The sequence below is a fragment of the Emydura macquarii genome, unplaced genomic scaffold (genome assembly GCF_026122565.2).
Source record: "Emydura macquarii macquarii isolate MOO-44397 ecotype Brisbane River unplaced genomic scaffold, CSIRO-AGI_Emac_v2 contig_75, whole genome shotgun sequence".
Taxonomy (NCBI): Eukaryota; Metazoa; Chordata; order Testudines; family Chelidae; genus Emydura; species Emydura macquarii.
Window position 1 is genome coordinate 5,521,561 of NW_027130212.1, and position 16,971 is coordinate 5,538,531.

At 38.2% G+C, this 16,971-nt stretch overlaps 1 protein-coding gene across 4 annotated transcripts in view; it reads right to left on the reverse strand.

The window, feature by feature from the left end:
• Positions 1 to 3,140: 3,140 nt before the first annotated feature.
• Positions 3,141 to 16,971, reverse strand: part of USP25 (ubiquitin specific peptidase 25) — a 139,505-nt gene continuing 125,674 nt past the window's right edge. For all 4 annotated transcript variants that reach the window (XM_067543203.1, XM_067543212.1, XM_067543196.1 and 1 more), the window contains 5 exons: positions 13,079 to 13,157; positions 10,747 to 10,826; positions 5,985 to 6,108; positions 5,067 to 5,262; positions 3,141 to 4,600 (listed from right to left, as the gene is read on the reverse strand). In XM_067543203.1, coding sequence (XP_067399304.1) covers positions 4,428 to 4,600; positions 5,067 to 5,262; positions 5,985 to 6,108; positions 10,747 to 10,826; positions 13,079 to 13,157 — 652 coding nt within the window. In that variant the 3' untranslated portion in view covers positions 3,141 to 4,427. The remainder of the gene's footprint in view (positions 4,601 to 5,066; positions 5,263 to 5,984; positions 6,109 to 10,746; positions 10,827 to 13,078; positions 13,158 to 16,971) is intronic.

The following is a 16,971-nucleotide window of genomic DNA, read 5'->3' on the forward strand; positions in this document are numbered from 1 at the left end:
AAAGGGTCACCCCAGAATCAGATAGGTAGACCTTTTCCAGACTGCTACCTTTCCCTCCTCTGATGCTGCAGTTTTGACCCTGGGCTGGAGTTCCAAAAGCCAGGTTGTTAGTTGTGCTCCAAGCCACTTGCAGGAAGCTGGTGGCTATACGGATTACATTTTGATTGAAATCCTAGGGACAAATTAAGTGGTAGGACTAGAGGGAGTCTAAACTGGCATAATACACTCTTTCTTCCAACACTGCTATATTACACCCCACTGGACTTAAGACACACACTCACTTACAAAAGTGTAACAAGTTTCTGCCATTTGATATCACCTCTAAATTTGTTCCACATGGTTGAAGGGAGTCTATGCTGATGTAATACAGGCCTTGAAGAGCCAGAAGACGGGAGAGTAGCAAGTAACAGAAGGGTATAAGTGTGTGAAATTTATGCTTTCCTCCGTTACTGATTTGTAAGGGAGTCTGACTTATATGTCCCTTCTGAATTTATACCAGAGGGTCAAGTCAAGGAGAGTTTAATCTGCACAAGAAATAAAAGAATCATGTCCTTAGTTGGAACTGAAACATAACATTTATGGTAATGTTTTATTTCACATTGAAAATTTTAAATCTTCTGGTGGATAAGGAAATCTGAGGTATTTCCTCCTCTTAGTCTTCAAGCGCCTTTTAACAGCCAAGTAATTAAAAAAGGATAGCATTCTTACAGTTTGATAATTTTGTATGGTGAATACAGTTAGATTTTATAGTTAGGTTAGTTGTATTTGTAGGACGCTCCCAATGTGACTAAGATACAGGTCTTGAATTCAACCAGCTTCCCTCCCAAAAGTTGAAGGTAGATTTTGCACAAAGAAGTAGAACATCCATCGAAATTCACCCAACAAAATAACAAAAATAAACCTTGAAAAGAGTGTTGTTAACAGTTCAATTTCAAGCTACACTTGGACTTTTAAAAAGCAGCATTTTTTACTAACATATTCTCATACTATTCTATACAAAATAAATGGAAAGACTAAGAATATTTAGGCATAATATAGACATCAGCAATTAGTAGAACTGAAAAGTATCCTTTTGAGAGGGGAAGCTGATAGGTGACGTGCCCTAAAACAAATTTGTTTACACATTGTCAATGAAGCACTGCAGTTAAAAAAAAAAAAAAAAAGTACATATTTACCAAGAAGTAAAAGGTGATACAATAGTGAAGTTCTTGTCTTACTGAATCTGATATGATTTCAAGATGAACATTTCTGCCAAGGGCAGGGATTCATTCCAGATCCTTCCTTTCCACTTCTTTAGATTTTCTTCTTCTGTCCAAGGCAGTGGTACTAGCAGTGGTACTGGCTGGTATTGTGGCAGTAGCACTGACTAATGATAATGATGTTTTGCCATTGACTTCAATGCAATGGTGGCAACATGGTGGCTTCTCAGGCTATCATCTACAGACAAAGGCCTGTATCCAGAAACAGTAAACTGCATTTACTCAATTTTGACTAGAATTTACAGAGCTCTTAGTTCTATATGACTGCAAAAAATGGCTTGCATTTAATTATAGCTACAGGTGCTCTAGTAAAGAGCTTCTATGCATATGTATTATAAATTACGGCAATTTGGTTCACAGTCCAATAATTAATGTGGGGCTGTAGGGTTGCCTCACTATTTCTATATGTCTCATTCATGGAACTAGTATTACACTGTTGCATGTTTTCATATGATATTTCAGGGCTCACCAAAAAAAGTTGCTCTAAATTCTGTGTAACCAAAGAACATGCAACTCTCAAAATCAGTTTCCTTGACCTTATGGCTTTGGCAGTGCAGAAGTTAACACCTGTAGTTGCTAAAGTTTTTAATTCACGTAAGGTATGAGAAAATGCTTTGACGGTATGAACCTTCTGGATCAAGATTTCAAAATGCTTTATAAACTTAAGTATCCAAAATAGGATTTTTCTTCAGTTACGTACATTTCTTGTATTTCAGAACTTTTCTTAGTGAAACTGAAAAACACAGTATGTACTGACTGTATTACACTGAAAGGCATAAGGTATTTCAGTGAAGAGCTAACAAAGTAAGCAGGAAAACGCTGTAGATAACTCACCAAAGGAAAAACAATTGTGTTTATACCTTTGTTTGCTTCTTTATGATTTATAAAAAGATCTTGAAAGCCTCCCTCTTCTCCCAAACAGAAGGCTTTCCCTCTGCTTTTTATTTTAAAAATAAGTAGTTGTCTTGTCCTTCTCTGTTTCTGATGGAGGACTGGATGAGGAGATTCCTCAACTCTCAATTGAAGCTATGAATATTTGAAGCTTTAGCAGAAAGAGCTTTTTCTTCCAAGTGGAGGAAAAATGGGGAGGGAATAAAAACAGTTTGAATCACATTCAGGCCTTGTTTATATACTATAAAGGCAGCTCACCATCTTGATAATTGAACTACAAGATCCCTGGTTCATTTTTATCTATTTTACGGAAGATTTAAGTTTACCTGCTTTATTTAAATCTGTCAGAAACTTTGGGTTTAAAAAATAGGTACGCTAAGTAAATATATTAGTCACACCTTCTGATGGAATGGGCTACAGATAGGTAACAATCACCACAGTCTTTGAAATCGTATTTTCACCCTGCTTACAGTGTGCATGCATACTTGTAGCTCTTCAGCACTGTCCTTAGTTGCTCTGTAAGACAATGTGCATGGTTTCAGTCTCTTATATTTGTTCTTTCCTGGAAGAAGGATTATTTCTTGGCTTCTGGGCACTATTGTAGTGCTACAATTCTGCATATTTTTAAAAATGATTAATATTAATTTTGATACATTTTTGAAGACAGCAGAGAAAATATCCTTCAACAAATTTTGAACCTGTGTACCAACTCTTTACATACTTCAGTCCAATGCAGAACAATGGGTCCATCCCAAAAAGTAATAAGTAAGAAGTGTGAAGGCTGATGATGGGATTTAAGGAGAAACTTAGCCCCTTATTTTTGTGATGTCTAAAGTCAGACCCACTGTAGTGCCAGATGCGCAGTTTTTGAGCTTTATCTACTGTTCCCTCTCCCTTCACTATTTTATTAGTAGTAAAAAAAAAAAAAATATGACAAGACAGAATCAACAAAATAGTATTGGGTGTCGCTCCAATAAACACGTACACAGACATATTTACATCTTTTACTGTTCTAGCACAAAATGTTCTCTATAAAGATGAGGAATCAAAATATTTTAAGATAACAGGATTACCTAAGAATGCATTAACTCCTTTTCACAAAATCATCAAGTTTCTTCTTTAAAATCAGACAGTATTTCAGTTCTACAAAACAAACTCTACAGAGTTCTTCATTTACTTCTGATAGGGCAGATAAATTATTTCTGAAATCCTTTACTGTAACAGTAATAGCAACCCATTTCACAGCAAGAATTAGTGGAAGGTTACATTTCTGAGCTAGAGTGGTGTGCAGTTTACATAATTAAATCACAAACTTTATAAAACAAAAAATATGAGTATTTAATCTGTGATGGAGTCTAGATTCTTACATATTTCATAATTACAAAGCCCTCATTTAATTACTCTACTCATTCAATTAAATCTTTTTAAAATAAATCTGAGAGCCTGCTGTATATAATATAGCTTCTAGTCCCATGGAAAATAGTTGGGTTTTTTTTGTTTTGTTTTTTTAAAAAAGGTCTTCTATGAATAGAAGAAAGGTGCAATTAATTTTTGTTTCAGAAGCAAGCCTCTAACTTCACTTTAAACCCAATGTGGCTTCAAAATAAATGTGTTCAGATGCAGTATTATACAGATCAGTAAGGAATATACAAAAAAGCAGTGTGTGTAATACTGTGACCGATTTCCAACGTGCTGACATACAGTAATCAGTGACCATCTCTAAAGAAACCGGCCAGAAATCCTGAAGAACCATGCCTATAAACTCAATGACCCATCAATATATTGCATCTGTATCTTGTCTAAAAAAAATAGCTATATAATACACTAATATACAATGTTCCTGCTTGCAAACACAGAAGTAGCCATAAATAAAACTTTATTCTTTCATTTCATTTACAAGCTACCAAGTACCATGTATTTACACAGCACTGGACACTTAAAATAGTTGCAGTCACAGAATGATCCAGACTGAATAGAAAGCTGTTGATAAAGTAAAGGATCTTAAGATAAAAGCAAAGTAATGTAACAGACTGGTGGCAAAAAGCAGTTTTGTAATGTTGCATTGATTCTGGTTGAAACAAAAACTGAGCCCCATGCGATTCTCAGCTTTAATTGTTTGCAGTCTGGCTAAAGTCTGTACAGTCATTTTGTCTTTTGCAATTATTAAAATAAAAAAAGTTAAAAACTATAGCAGCAACAAGCAAACCCTGTGACAGGTAGGCAAAGGTTAAGAACTAAAAAAAGTTTATACAATGTGCTTAGGAAGGTTTGCAGAGTTTATCTTCCGTCGGCTGGAGTTCGACTGAGTGACAACATGATTCGGGCAAATCGCTCACACAGTTCATGTGTGGAATAGGAAGGTAACTTTGGTGGGTCATTGAAACCTTTAATCTCCGTAGAACAATCTAGAAGTTTTGGCAGAAAGTCTGTCAGCTTTTCTTGCAAGTTAGCTGCAAATATAAAAATAAACATAAGCACTTATTGTCCATAGAAACAATAAAGGGAAAAATTGCTCCACAACACCAACTTCCTTTTAGTCAGTCTTACTTTGTTACAAACACCTTTCCTTAGCGCTCTAGACTTCGACCAGGAGTAACTAAATGAGTCATTCAGTATGACAGTGCTCAGTACTAGACTGAAATATTCTCAAGCTTATCAGGGATACACTGAAACATAAGGATTACATATGCAAGGATATGAATGTGAAACCTTTTCCCCCTTTTAACAGACTTCATACAATACCCAAACACCACCTGTCATCTGTGAATTTCTAAGCATATTTCAAAGAAATAAAAGGTCTATATCTGACTTCAAGATAAAATATAAGCTGTATCTGACTTCAAGATCAAAATAATTTTGTCTATAGAATCATGTGTGTGTAGGAGCCTTTTAAATTACGAAATACTTATGACTTACGTTCCATTTCTTGTCCAAGATACGAACACCAGCGGTTCCTCATATCTTCTACGGCAGCAATATCCTTTTCTTCCATTTCATCCACCAGTAGTAATGGCAAACATGGGACAATAAGCTCATTCATAATGATCAGTCCATTATTTACTTCCTGATCATCTCCAGACTCGAAGAGTGCTGCAGCATGTTCATTTAGTTTCTTTACGCAACACCATAAAAAAGGAAAGCCTATAAGTATTTAGCATTTCATGTTTTGCCAAATATCTTTTTTATAAAAGATTTATTCCTCATAACGTACAAAAAAACCCAACCTGAAAATCAACAGTGACCATATCACAAGTTTTAAGTTGGGGCAATCTTGCAACCTCTTTACTAAACATGTCACGTCTTATGCTACTCTCCCCTCTAACAGACCCCATAACTGGTGCCTGGCTACTTATAATTGTTGTAGCCGCCCCTGCAAAGGCTAGATCCCCACTCCCTCTGTTGCCACTTCTTTCTATGGCTGAAGAAAATCAAGCTGGGGCGGGTGGAGAGAGAAGAATCCATTTCTACTGCTGCCCTTTCTAGCATTAGTTCTCCTGTCAATTAGTCCCACTGTGGCAATTTGCTGTCCAAAACTAGGGTGTGCCACTATTCTTTGCCTCACTGTGTGTAGCAGTGGACGGATTCATTATAATGCCACAGTAAAACAGGCAGCTACATACCCTGTAGGAACGACAGGAAATGTAATTTTTCCTTTTAATCCTCATATTTTAAATTGCTTCCTTCTCCACTGCTGGTTCAGTTTTTACAAGAGGAGGGATGCCTTTAACTTGTTACATTCATGTATGATGGGTTTTTTAAATACAAATTCCTATGGTTGTCTACTATTTCACATATGCAATAACAACTACAAAATTAGAGTCACATTCCACTTACTAGCAAACATTCTCTTCTGTAATGGGATATCAGCTCCTCATCATGCCCTCTATACAGGCCTTTGGACAAGAGTTCTTTGTTATTCTGATAAGCATAGATAAGGTAAAGCAAGGCTTCCATGTAACTAAAACACACACACACAAAAAAATATATATACATCAGATTTATAATGCACTTGTACAGGTAAGTATCATTTGTTTCTGTATCTTTTCAAAGGCCAATATAACAAAAAAGCATTCACACACACACTTTACATGGTTTCCCTTGACTAGGACATTTTCTCCTCAATGCATATCAGTACAACTTTTTGTTGCGACAGTAAGCCAGATCCAAAGCTGAAATCAATGGGGAGGCTTTCCATTGACTTGAAAGGGCTATAGATTAGACCTTAAATATACAGGAAAACAAAGTTTTCTTCTACACATTCATGACACATTGGGTCTGATTTTCCTCTACCTTGCAATTTGTGCAGTCCTTTGCAAATTGGGTGTGGATTACTGTGATTTCATTTCTCAAGTGTGAACTTCTAAGAGAAAACTTATTTTCAGTGTACATTAACTATAGTGTTCCCAAATTATCATTAGTATTTAGAATGATGGAAATGTTCACAGATGTGCGACTGGCCTGGCCACCCCAAAACCAAATACTTGTAGTATCAGTCTACTGGCATTTTCACTTTCATCTAAAATCCAGTAATGATTGTACACATGGAATGACACATGCACACTACTGTTGAAGGATGAATAATAAGGAACCTGACAACAAAAACTGATGAGACAAAACAGACCTTGCTGCTTTGACACTGGTAATCAGCAAGGATTAGCCAGTGTTGCATCTTTCTATTTTAGTGAACACATTAGGAAACCTTGTTATAGTCTGATTTAAAACAACACAAAGAGAAAATGAAGGCAAGTACCTACTAAAGATACCTTGAAATGAGTGCTTATTTAAAGAAAAAATGTATTTTTGTGCAAGCAAACAGCTTAAGATGAACGTCTCAATAAAAAAAAAAGTTTCAGATCAACAGAGCACCAAGGTGTATTGCTGCAGGTATACTAGTGAGAGGAGGCAGCGGCTAGATCTTCTCTGGACATTTTCTGTAGTTTTAACATAGTATACATGAATATCATTTAGAACACATGCCAGGATATACCAGGGCCTTCATAGTGAAGCAACTTACAGATTTGGATGTTATAGCAAAAATTCTTGTTGTTAGTCCCTAAATGCATGACCTTGCACTTAGCACTATTAAATTTCATCCCATTTCTATTTAAACTCCAGTTTAAAAGGTCATCCATATCTTCTTGTATGATATTCCGGTTCTCCTCCATATTGGCAATATCTCCCAACTTTGTCTCATCCACAAAGATAGTGGTGATTCTCAGGGATAAGTCTTGGGACCAATCTTATTTAATATTTTTATTACTTGGCAGAAAAAATGAGTGTGCGCTAATAAAATCTGCGGATGACACGAAGTTAGGAAGTACTGCCAATATGGAGAAGGACCGGAATAACATACAAGATCTGGATGACCTTGTAAACTAAACTAAATGATCACAATGGTCCCTTCTGACCTTAAAGTCTACGCATCTATTTGGAACGACAGTTCATGGAATGGAAAATAAATTGAAAGAGAAAGATTACTTGCAGTAAAAAGGAGTTGGCTGAGGAGGGTGTGTTTTTCACATTCACGAGAATAAGATGTGTTTCAATGCTGCAGAGTTTCATAAGATTCAGGAAAGGCATGGTGATTGTGGATGGCATCAATGCCTCCTTACAGCACTAAAACTGTGCCTGAAGTTATAGAATGGTGGTGCTAGCACTGTCCCTTCCATTCTCTCTCTGGAGTCTCAGAGTTCAAGGATGTACACATAAAACTCAGAAGAGAAAGGAAGGCAAACAGAGAGCATAGACTTGCAGAGGCAACTCCCTCAAGGAATGACAATTCCTAGTTAGTGTATCCACTCATTCTTTGGGTAGCCCTGGCATGTTCCCACTCATAGGTGATTATTAAGCAATACAAGCCATATCAATCAATCAAGCTCAAGTGGAAGATGGGCAGAGAAGTTCTTTATGGAGTGACTTATGTTCTCTTCCAAGCTGGACATCCATCTAAGACAGTGGTATCCAGATAGTAATGCAATGTAAAAGTATTGAGAGAACACTATGCAACAGTTCAACAGATCTCAATGATGGAAACATTATACAGGCAAGACGTATTTGCTTTATCAGCCTTACCGAAACATGCTTTAAGACTCTCAGGGAGTGGGACTCAACACACAATTTTGTTAATTTTGAATTACACTGAGAGAAGAGGGTTCCCCCATAAGGATACCCATATGCCACAAAAAGTGTGGCTGAAATGCTTGTTTCAAGTTAGATAGTAACTTAAGGCCTTTCATATCTTGTGTGTAGCCCAGTTTCCACAAGATGACATATGGGCCCCAACCCAGCAAAGCATGAAAGCACATGCTTAATTTTAAGCATGTGAAATGAAAACAGACCCAATGAAGTCAATGGGACTACTCATATGTTCAGAACTTTGTTGCACAGGGTCCATGGCCACGATACAGGAAATGTAAAGGACTGGTTAACATGAAACACTGATACTATTTTGGGGAGAAAATTCAGATGAGGCCAGGAAAATCACCTTGTCCTTCCGAAAGATGGTAAACCAGCCATTGAGGCCTGCAGCTCACTGACTTTCCTGACAGATATAATCAGCACTAGAAGCAAGTCTTAAGATACAAATGAAACTCTCCTGAAGTTTTAAGAGATGCCTTCTCTATCTACTCCTGCTTAGCACCAAGTTCCAATCCCAAGTAGGAGTGGTTCTCTGACTGCAGGAAGATATTCATCAAACTGTTCATGAACCCTGACAAAATTAGATGACTGAAGACTTTGCCTCTGTCCAACAGATCAGGATAGGCAGAGACAGCAGACAGAGACTTAAACTGATGACAGAGATAGTGTAAAGGTATCTAATTACAGCAAATAGTTCAGCATGGAAGAGACTGGGGCTGATTTGGCTCAGAAGTCAAAGTTCCGGGTAACCGTGCACGGAGACGTGCACACACCTATAGCGGAATGGACATGAGCAAGCACTCAAAGAAGAATCTCTTTTTGTGGGGTAAAAAACACACACACAAATGTTTCAAACTTGAGTATTTCTAGTTTTGGGCAACTCTTCCTCTGCCCCAAGGGCTCTCTTCTCTAAGATGCTGCAGAAGTCCTTACTGTCATCACCTCTCTTTTCCAATGTATATATGAGGCTATTAGGAATGTTAGTGAGTAGATGATGGCTGAGACCTGCTTCTTAAGTACAGTTGAACATTTGTAGCACATTAAACTAGTGTTCTGGAATCTGCACTTTCTTCCAAAAAAACTTCGGTTGGGAATTCCAAGTGCTGGTTTTAACCTATAAAACCTTAAATGTTCCTGGTCATCTGAGAGATCATCTCTCCCTTCCCAATGACATACTGCGGCAGTTGAGATCAGCAGCAGCCTTCAACACCACCACCACGCTAAGACAGTGAGGGTCCTGTTCCTTTATTCCAGACATCTAAACGTTCTGCAGAGTTATTGCTGATCTGGCCTAACCAGGTTAATCACAGATGGTTGTGTGGCTGCCACCAGTCCATGGCTGGGCAATGTCCTCTCCTGGCCTCAAGTCCGATCTTCAGGGCTCGATGTGAGGGGACTTTATATCCAAGGTAGGCTATGTGACCAAAAAGTGGCAGTGATCAATGATGTCTTCAATCCTCTCAGGCACCACTGACAGACATACAAAACGCTTCCAGCCTCGTTTAAGCACCTTCTATGTTTTAGATCCATATAAAAGGAGTGGGAGTACATTGGTTTGATAAATCCGTACTTTTGTATATAGTATACTTTCATCTTCTTTTGGCTCCAGACCTATGCAGGTCTTTCATGGCTGAGGTTACTAAATTGACCCTCCTTAGGAGGTACGGCTGGCTGCACCCAACTGACAACAAATTACTGACTAGATAGATGAAATTATCCACTACTTCTGGCTGCGCTGATGTCTTGTATCACAACTTTTGTCCTAATACTATGGATTTTTTATTTTGCCCAAGAGATCTTTAGCCAAAGGGTAGCTGCTATGTAGCAGAAGCTCTCTACTGTGTCTTTCAGGTCACATGCATGCTCACTGAAGAGGATATCATCAACTGCATAATCCAGGTTGGTAAAAAGTTGAACTGACAGTTATACTGGTATTTGTTGAGACTTGCTAAAGGAGACTATCCATCGCATGGCAGAACAGTGCTAAGGCCAGGACACATCCCTGCTTCACCTGGGATCAAGTGTAAAATCTGTCAGACCTAGGGGTCCCTCCATTGCACCCGCATCCCTGACTTATTAGGTAGATCTTGAATTAACCTCAAGAGGATATCGGGAACAGCAGTGCCTTGCAGGGCCTTCCGCAGGACAGCTCTATTAACAGAATTGAAGGCTTGCCTCCAAGTCTCCATATGATGCTGTCAAAGGACTGAATTCTTGATGAATTGATGCAATAAATTATCAAATATTTACAGCTACCCATTCTAATATATTCAAAGCAATATCCTTCTTTTCTGAAAGAGAATGATGTATTTACAATATATTTACAAATTATTTGTTTTACATTTATTATTTTTCCATTAATTTGGTTACTTTTTTCCCCTCAGAAACAGATTGAGTGTTTAATGAAACCAATTTAAAATAACTCCACAAGTCTGAATTCTATATCGTCACCTCTTACCTCTTTTTTTGAAAAAGTTCCAATCCTACCATGAGATACATGGTTGTTTCTCTGTAATTTCTATAATCTTGATGCCATCTCTGCACATAAGAAAATGTATTAAGAATATTCATTCATACAAATGAGAGCTACATTTTGCACTCTTCATACAGCACTGCATACACATAATAGGGGTTCATGAATTGTTTGGCTGGGGATAAATCAAAGAATTCTGAAAATATTTTTCACACAAAAAAATTCTTAAACTGTCTAAATATTTGTCACACAAAGAAAAAACAAAATTCTTAAACTGTGTAAAGTGGTAAAGCAAAAATTCAATAGAATTATGTTTACAGAATTAATTGCCATTTTAAAGGAACAAATGCAATATTCTAAGGGGAACCCTAGGCATGCAGGATTGTATCTCCTGTGAGGGGGAAGAACAACCAAAATGGGATTATCTGTTTTTTGGACTTCAGTCACTCTGAAGTATTTACATGACCATTTTATATGTATATATAAAATGAGATGATATAAACATCAGGCTCTAATTTTAATCTACGAATGGGAGAAAAAGGATGGTAAAAAGTTAAATGCAAAGTGATGTGAATTTTGTCTAGTCATATTAGAGGCTGAAGAAAATCATAACACTGATCCTGAAGCAGATTATTATAATATTGCAAACTAAAAGCAGTGGGTTTGTATTGGAGTTACTTTACCTATATTTTATAGGCAAATAAATACTTTACTTCAAATTTGCAGCACGTTCTTATTCCAGTTGTTTAGAATGACAGCTCTTAATTGCCTGTAAGTGACAAAATTCCAACCCCAACACGGTTTGCCAGATATCCATTTATGGTGAAATTCATTCCAGTGCAGAGAGCCTGCAAGAGGTTCCGTGTAACACTTGGTCTATGAATGATAAATCCTGACTTTACCTTTGCAAGGTACAGATGTCTCCCACAACCCAAGTTAGCAGAAAAAGGTGTTTTGCATGTGTGCAAGGGGGAGAGGAGGCACCCACGTGAGAACCAAGATCTGTAGTGTACACCTATGCAAAGTTATGCAGGAGTGGGAAGGAGTTTGAACCCAGAACAGACTAAGAAGTATCGCAGAAAACCTGCCACTGTGTGAATCCTCCAGTACTTCCTCTCCACTGAAGAGGGAAAGAACACAGTAAGGCCACAAAGCCATCTTCAGGCCTTTAGTTTGGTGAAGACGTGCAGAGCATCTGTGTCTTCCCTTGATTTGGTGAGGGAGAAGATTACTTTCTCTTAGGCCCTACTGGCAAAAAGATGAGGTTCAAGTGGTACATGGGGACCTGTGTGGGCTTTCCACACTGGGGTTAACTACAGCTTAAATGAACTACATATAAAGGATTGAGGCCCCAATTAATGTAAATGCATAACTTCAAAACACGTGATTAAATGCTTTATTAAATAGAAATCACTTGATATTTATCTGGGATGTGACCAGTTTCTCAGAAATGACTTGTCCAAGTTTCATTCTTCGAATAATATTTGTCAACATTTTAAAATAAGAATATATTGATCAAGTACTTCAAAGTTTCAAGGGTTTTTTGGGGAGCGGGTGGGGGGAGAGGGTGTTAATCTTTAAATGGTCTCAGAGTAGGTCTACACTGACAGCGGCAAATTCGCCGCCATCAGATCGATTTATCTGCATTGACTGAAGACCAGCTCAATCAATCCAGAAGTCGATTTAATAAAACCACCTCCCCAAAAAGCGTACTGCTGCGTCAATGGGTATGCATCTCCCATTGGGGCAGCAGAGTGGAGACGGCGTGCTAAGTTACGAAGTCGACGGGATTTACGCAAGCTACGCCGTTGACTGCTGCCCAATTTCGCTAGCAGTGTAGACCAAGCCTCAGTGTGAAGCAGGAGTGCATGAATCTGATGCCAGCCAATCCACTGGGAATGACAGCATACCAGCTGGAGATAAAACTGTAGTCAAGTCCTGTGCTAGCTTCACCTCGCTGTTCTGAAAACAGCTAACAATGCTGACCTGAAACGACCCAAGTTATTTTAATACTTGGCCATTTTTTGTAGAGAAAGCCAATTAATTTACACTGTGATAAACTCTGGGGCACTGTTAGTTCTGTCAACAGTCATTATGGGATAGGCCAAGACTAATAAACTATCTTTTAATTATGGCCCTACTCAAATTTGACCTTCCCAAAAATAAATGATCTTTCAATACATTTTATGGCATGAACATGGGAAATGTGGTTAACAAGATAAACTGTGCACTGTAAATGAACGCAAGATCTTTTCTGACTTATTTTAGTAGAAAATTATTGTATGTTACAATTTATTAGGAAAGAAAAAATACTGGCCTCATACTCCTCCATGTTCACTTCATCAGGCTTGATCATTTCCAGTTTGGCTTGAGCCACTTTCATTATGTTACGGCACCTTAAAAATAAAGAAAGAAGAGTTGCAAAAAAATTAACTGGTGGTAACTGAAAATTCACACACACGTCAACACTGCAGGGATACTAGCTCAAAGTACTGCAAGCAATCATCAATTGAACACTACAACTTTGACAAAGCACGAACAGGAAGAGTGATTTCCTGTATACTCCTTGAGTTCCCTGCCATGTATTCACAGGGAGAGGATACAGGACTTTCTCATAATTACTTTTAAAATATGTAAATCAATCACTATATTTTAATTTTCTTCCTCTGCCAAAATGCCATATTAGTTTTTGTTGTTGTTTTTTTTAAGTTAAAAATTGGGTGGTTTAAATTTCCCTGAACTTTAACTTTTTTTTAAAAAATGTAACCTTAGAGAATTAGGATCTGAAGCTTCAAGAGCTGGTTTTGTGAGGGGAGTCAGGAAGCAGTTCTATAATCTTTCAGTTTGTGTTTTTAAATAGGTGAACAAGTAGAAACAGTTAGGGTGGAACACAGAAATTGCCATACTGAATTAGACAAATTGTCCATCTAGCCTGTTGTCCTGTTTTTTACAGTGATCAGTACAAGTTGTTTCAGAGAAAGGAAGAATAATAATTTATGGAATAATATGACACCCATAGTTGACATTTCTTTCTAATTATCAATGAGGATCATGAGGATTTCTCTCTCTCATAATGTTATTCTATCTAATTTAACCATGGATGTTCCCATTATCCACATACATATTTAATTCTATCCTGAATGCTATTAAGTTCTTGGAAGCACTGATATCTTGCAGCTAGGAGTTTCACAATTTAATTATGCATTTTTTAAAAGTAGTATTGCAAAGGATTCAGAAGAGACATAAAAGAATGATCCAAGGTCTGGACAACCTGCCTTTCAGTGAGAGATCTGAGAAGTTAAATCAACTCGTTTATCAAAAAGAAGGTTAATAGGTGATCTGATCACAGTCTGTAAGTACCTATATGGGGGAAGATGTCTGATAGTAGATAGCTCTTTAACCTAGTAGACAAAAGCATAATGAGATTCAATGGCTAGAAGCTGAAGCTAGACAAATTCAGACTGGAAATAGGATGCATACTTTTAACTGTGAGGATAATAAATCATTGAAACAACTTACCGAGGGACATGGTGGAATATTCATCACGTTTTTAAATCAAGACTGAATATTTTTGTCAAAGATATGGAACTGATGCAGGAACTAGTAGATGAAATCCTATAGCCTATTTTATGCAGGAAGTCAGACTAGATGACCATAATGGTCACTTCTGGGAGGGGAAAAAAAAAATCTATGAATCTTATTTTTTATTTGTCTTTCAATTTCCCTCAACATACCCTTGATGTATTTTTATAGAGGACTAAAAGAACCTGGTTACTTACCCTACAATAACTGTTCCAGAGGGGTAGCTGTGTTAGTCTGTATATAGCAAAAACAACGAGAGTCCTGTAGCACTTTAAAGACTAACAAAATTTAATTTCTGCAGGCATAAGCTTTCGTGGGTTGCAACCCACTTCGTCAGATGCAAGAAACAGAAATCAGATAGGGGGTATATATATACATCCAAGGGTAAGGAACAACAATGGGGAGGGTAGGTATTAGCGAAGTCCATTCAGTTAGAGTAGATGAGGCCTATTCACAGCCATTGATTAGAAGGTGAGAATGTGTGAACAGTGACAATTACTTCTTGTAATGAGAGAACCATTCCAAGTCTCAATTCAGACCCAGTCTGATTGTGTCAAGTTTGCATGAGTTCCAGCTCTGCAGTTTCTCCCTGAAGTCTGTTTTTGAAGTTTTTTTGTAGAAGTATGGCAACTTTCAAGTCAGCTACAAAGTGTCCTGGGAGAATGAAGTGCTCTCCTACTGGTTTACGGATGTTACCATTTTTTATGTCTGATTTGTGTCCATTTCTATCTATCTGATGTCTTGCACTGCAGAATAGATTGACCTGAACCAGAGTTAGAAAGACCACAGGTCTGGCAAGCAGCATCACCTACATGCATACTGATGTGTGGCCTAACAGTGAGACAAATCTGTGTTGTTGTAGTCTGTTTAATGTCAGTTGAAGAATCATGGCGTCGATGAACTCTATCAGTTGGCAAGGTGTGAGAGATGATTTTCTATAGTTCACTAGTAGGCCCAGACAGGTGAACAGGGAGACAGAGCAGTTCAAACTCCCTACTGTCTCTAGCTGTGATCTTCCTCCAAGCAGCCAGTTGTTCATGCAGATGTGGATGCCCTAACTTCTTAGGTGGGCTGCTTTTTCTGCTAGGCATTTCCATGGCACTGAGTATATTTATGAGAGTCTGAATGGCAGTACCTTTACTGCTAAGGATTTGATGCCACCAGGAATCTCAAGTTCTGCTTATGGGTCAGTAGGACAGCTATATAGAAGTATGCATTTTGTAAGTCGAGAGCCACAAACCAGTTCTGAGCCTGAAGAGATGGAACTGTTGGGGAACAGCTAAGTGCCTAGGACCTAACTGACTAAGCACCTCAAAATACAACAGGCAAAACTGCTGACAAGACTTTCTTGGGGTAACTGAACAATGATTAAGATTGCTAAATTTAGAGCAAAAATCCACCCCAAAAAACATCTTTCGAAAATGCTGGAAGTAGGGAATGGTGTTCTCCATAACTTTTTCACTCAAATCAGAAAAATAAAATTTATGTTAACAAATAATTTAGAATGATTACACATGTAATGAACTATGGCTCTAAATGATGGAAAATTGCTAAATGGTAAAAAATAAATAAATAAATAAATAAATAAAAATAAAGACTAGTTTTTTTAGTTTACTGTTGATAGTTCATGACAATGTACATTAAATGGTACTTGAGTTGTGTTGTAAGGTTAACGATTTAGAACAACAGACTGGAAAATGAAAAAACTTATAAAAATGTGGGTAAATATATAACTGGGTGTGTGGCATGAAAATGATGCAGGAGGACAAATTAATGTAGCAAAACCAAATGAACAAGGGCCCATCTTTGAGAACACCAGTCCAGAAACTGAGATGACCACCATGAAATAGAGAACTTCTCGGTACTCCAGAAACTGGTAACTTGGGCCGCTTCCTATTCCATCTTATCTGTCTTATTGTCTATCAAATGGATAGGATCAGAAACTACAAGAAACGATAATTATGTCTGAAAATTTATAAATGAAGGTGAAAATTGATTGAGCCTAAATTAGTTTGACTCATGCCTCAGTGTCCCACTTTACAGAATGATGGAGGTAAGTGCTACCATGCAGAATCTGATGTGGCAGATATATTTGTTTAGTCTTCTTGGGTCTAAGATAGGTTTCTTCTTCAGAATGAGGAAGTATCTCAGTGGTGTAACAAGGTCCCAGAGAGCCCTGGTGCAAGAACAGTTATGGGGCACAGGTCTCCTTCCATTTCCCCCCACAGCTCCAATCCAGCCCCCTTTCCCCTAGCCTCGCTCCTCCCCAGACCCGATAGCCTCAATCCATCTCTCCAGCCCCTCCAGACCTACAGCTCCTGCCTAGCTCCCACACAGCTCCTATCCTACCCTCCCACCCCCCAGCTTCTGCCTAGTTTCCCTCTAACTCCCTCACAGCCTCCCTGCAGACCTCCAGCTTCCCTCCACAGCCCTTCTCACTTCCCTTCAGTTCTGATCCAGCCCCCCCACCTTGCTTTCCCTCAATCCCCTTCCAGACTCCTTCAGTGCAGACCTCAGCTCTCCCAATCACCTCCCCAGATCCTTTTAGTTCCCCTCCTGCTCAGCCCTTCACTGACCCACCCCCATTTCAGGTCACCACAAGCCCTCTACCAGCTTCCCATCTTGCCT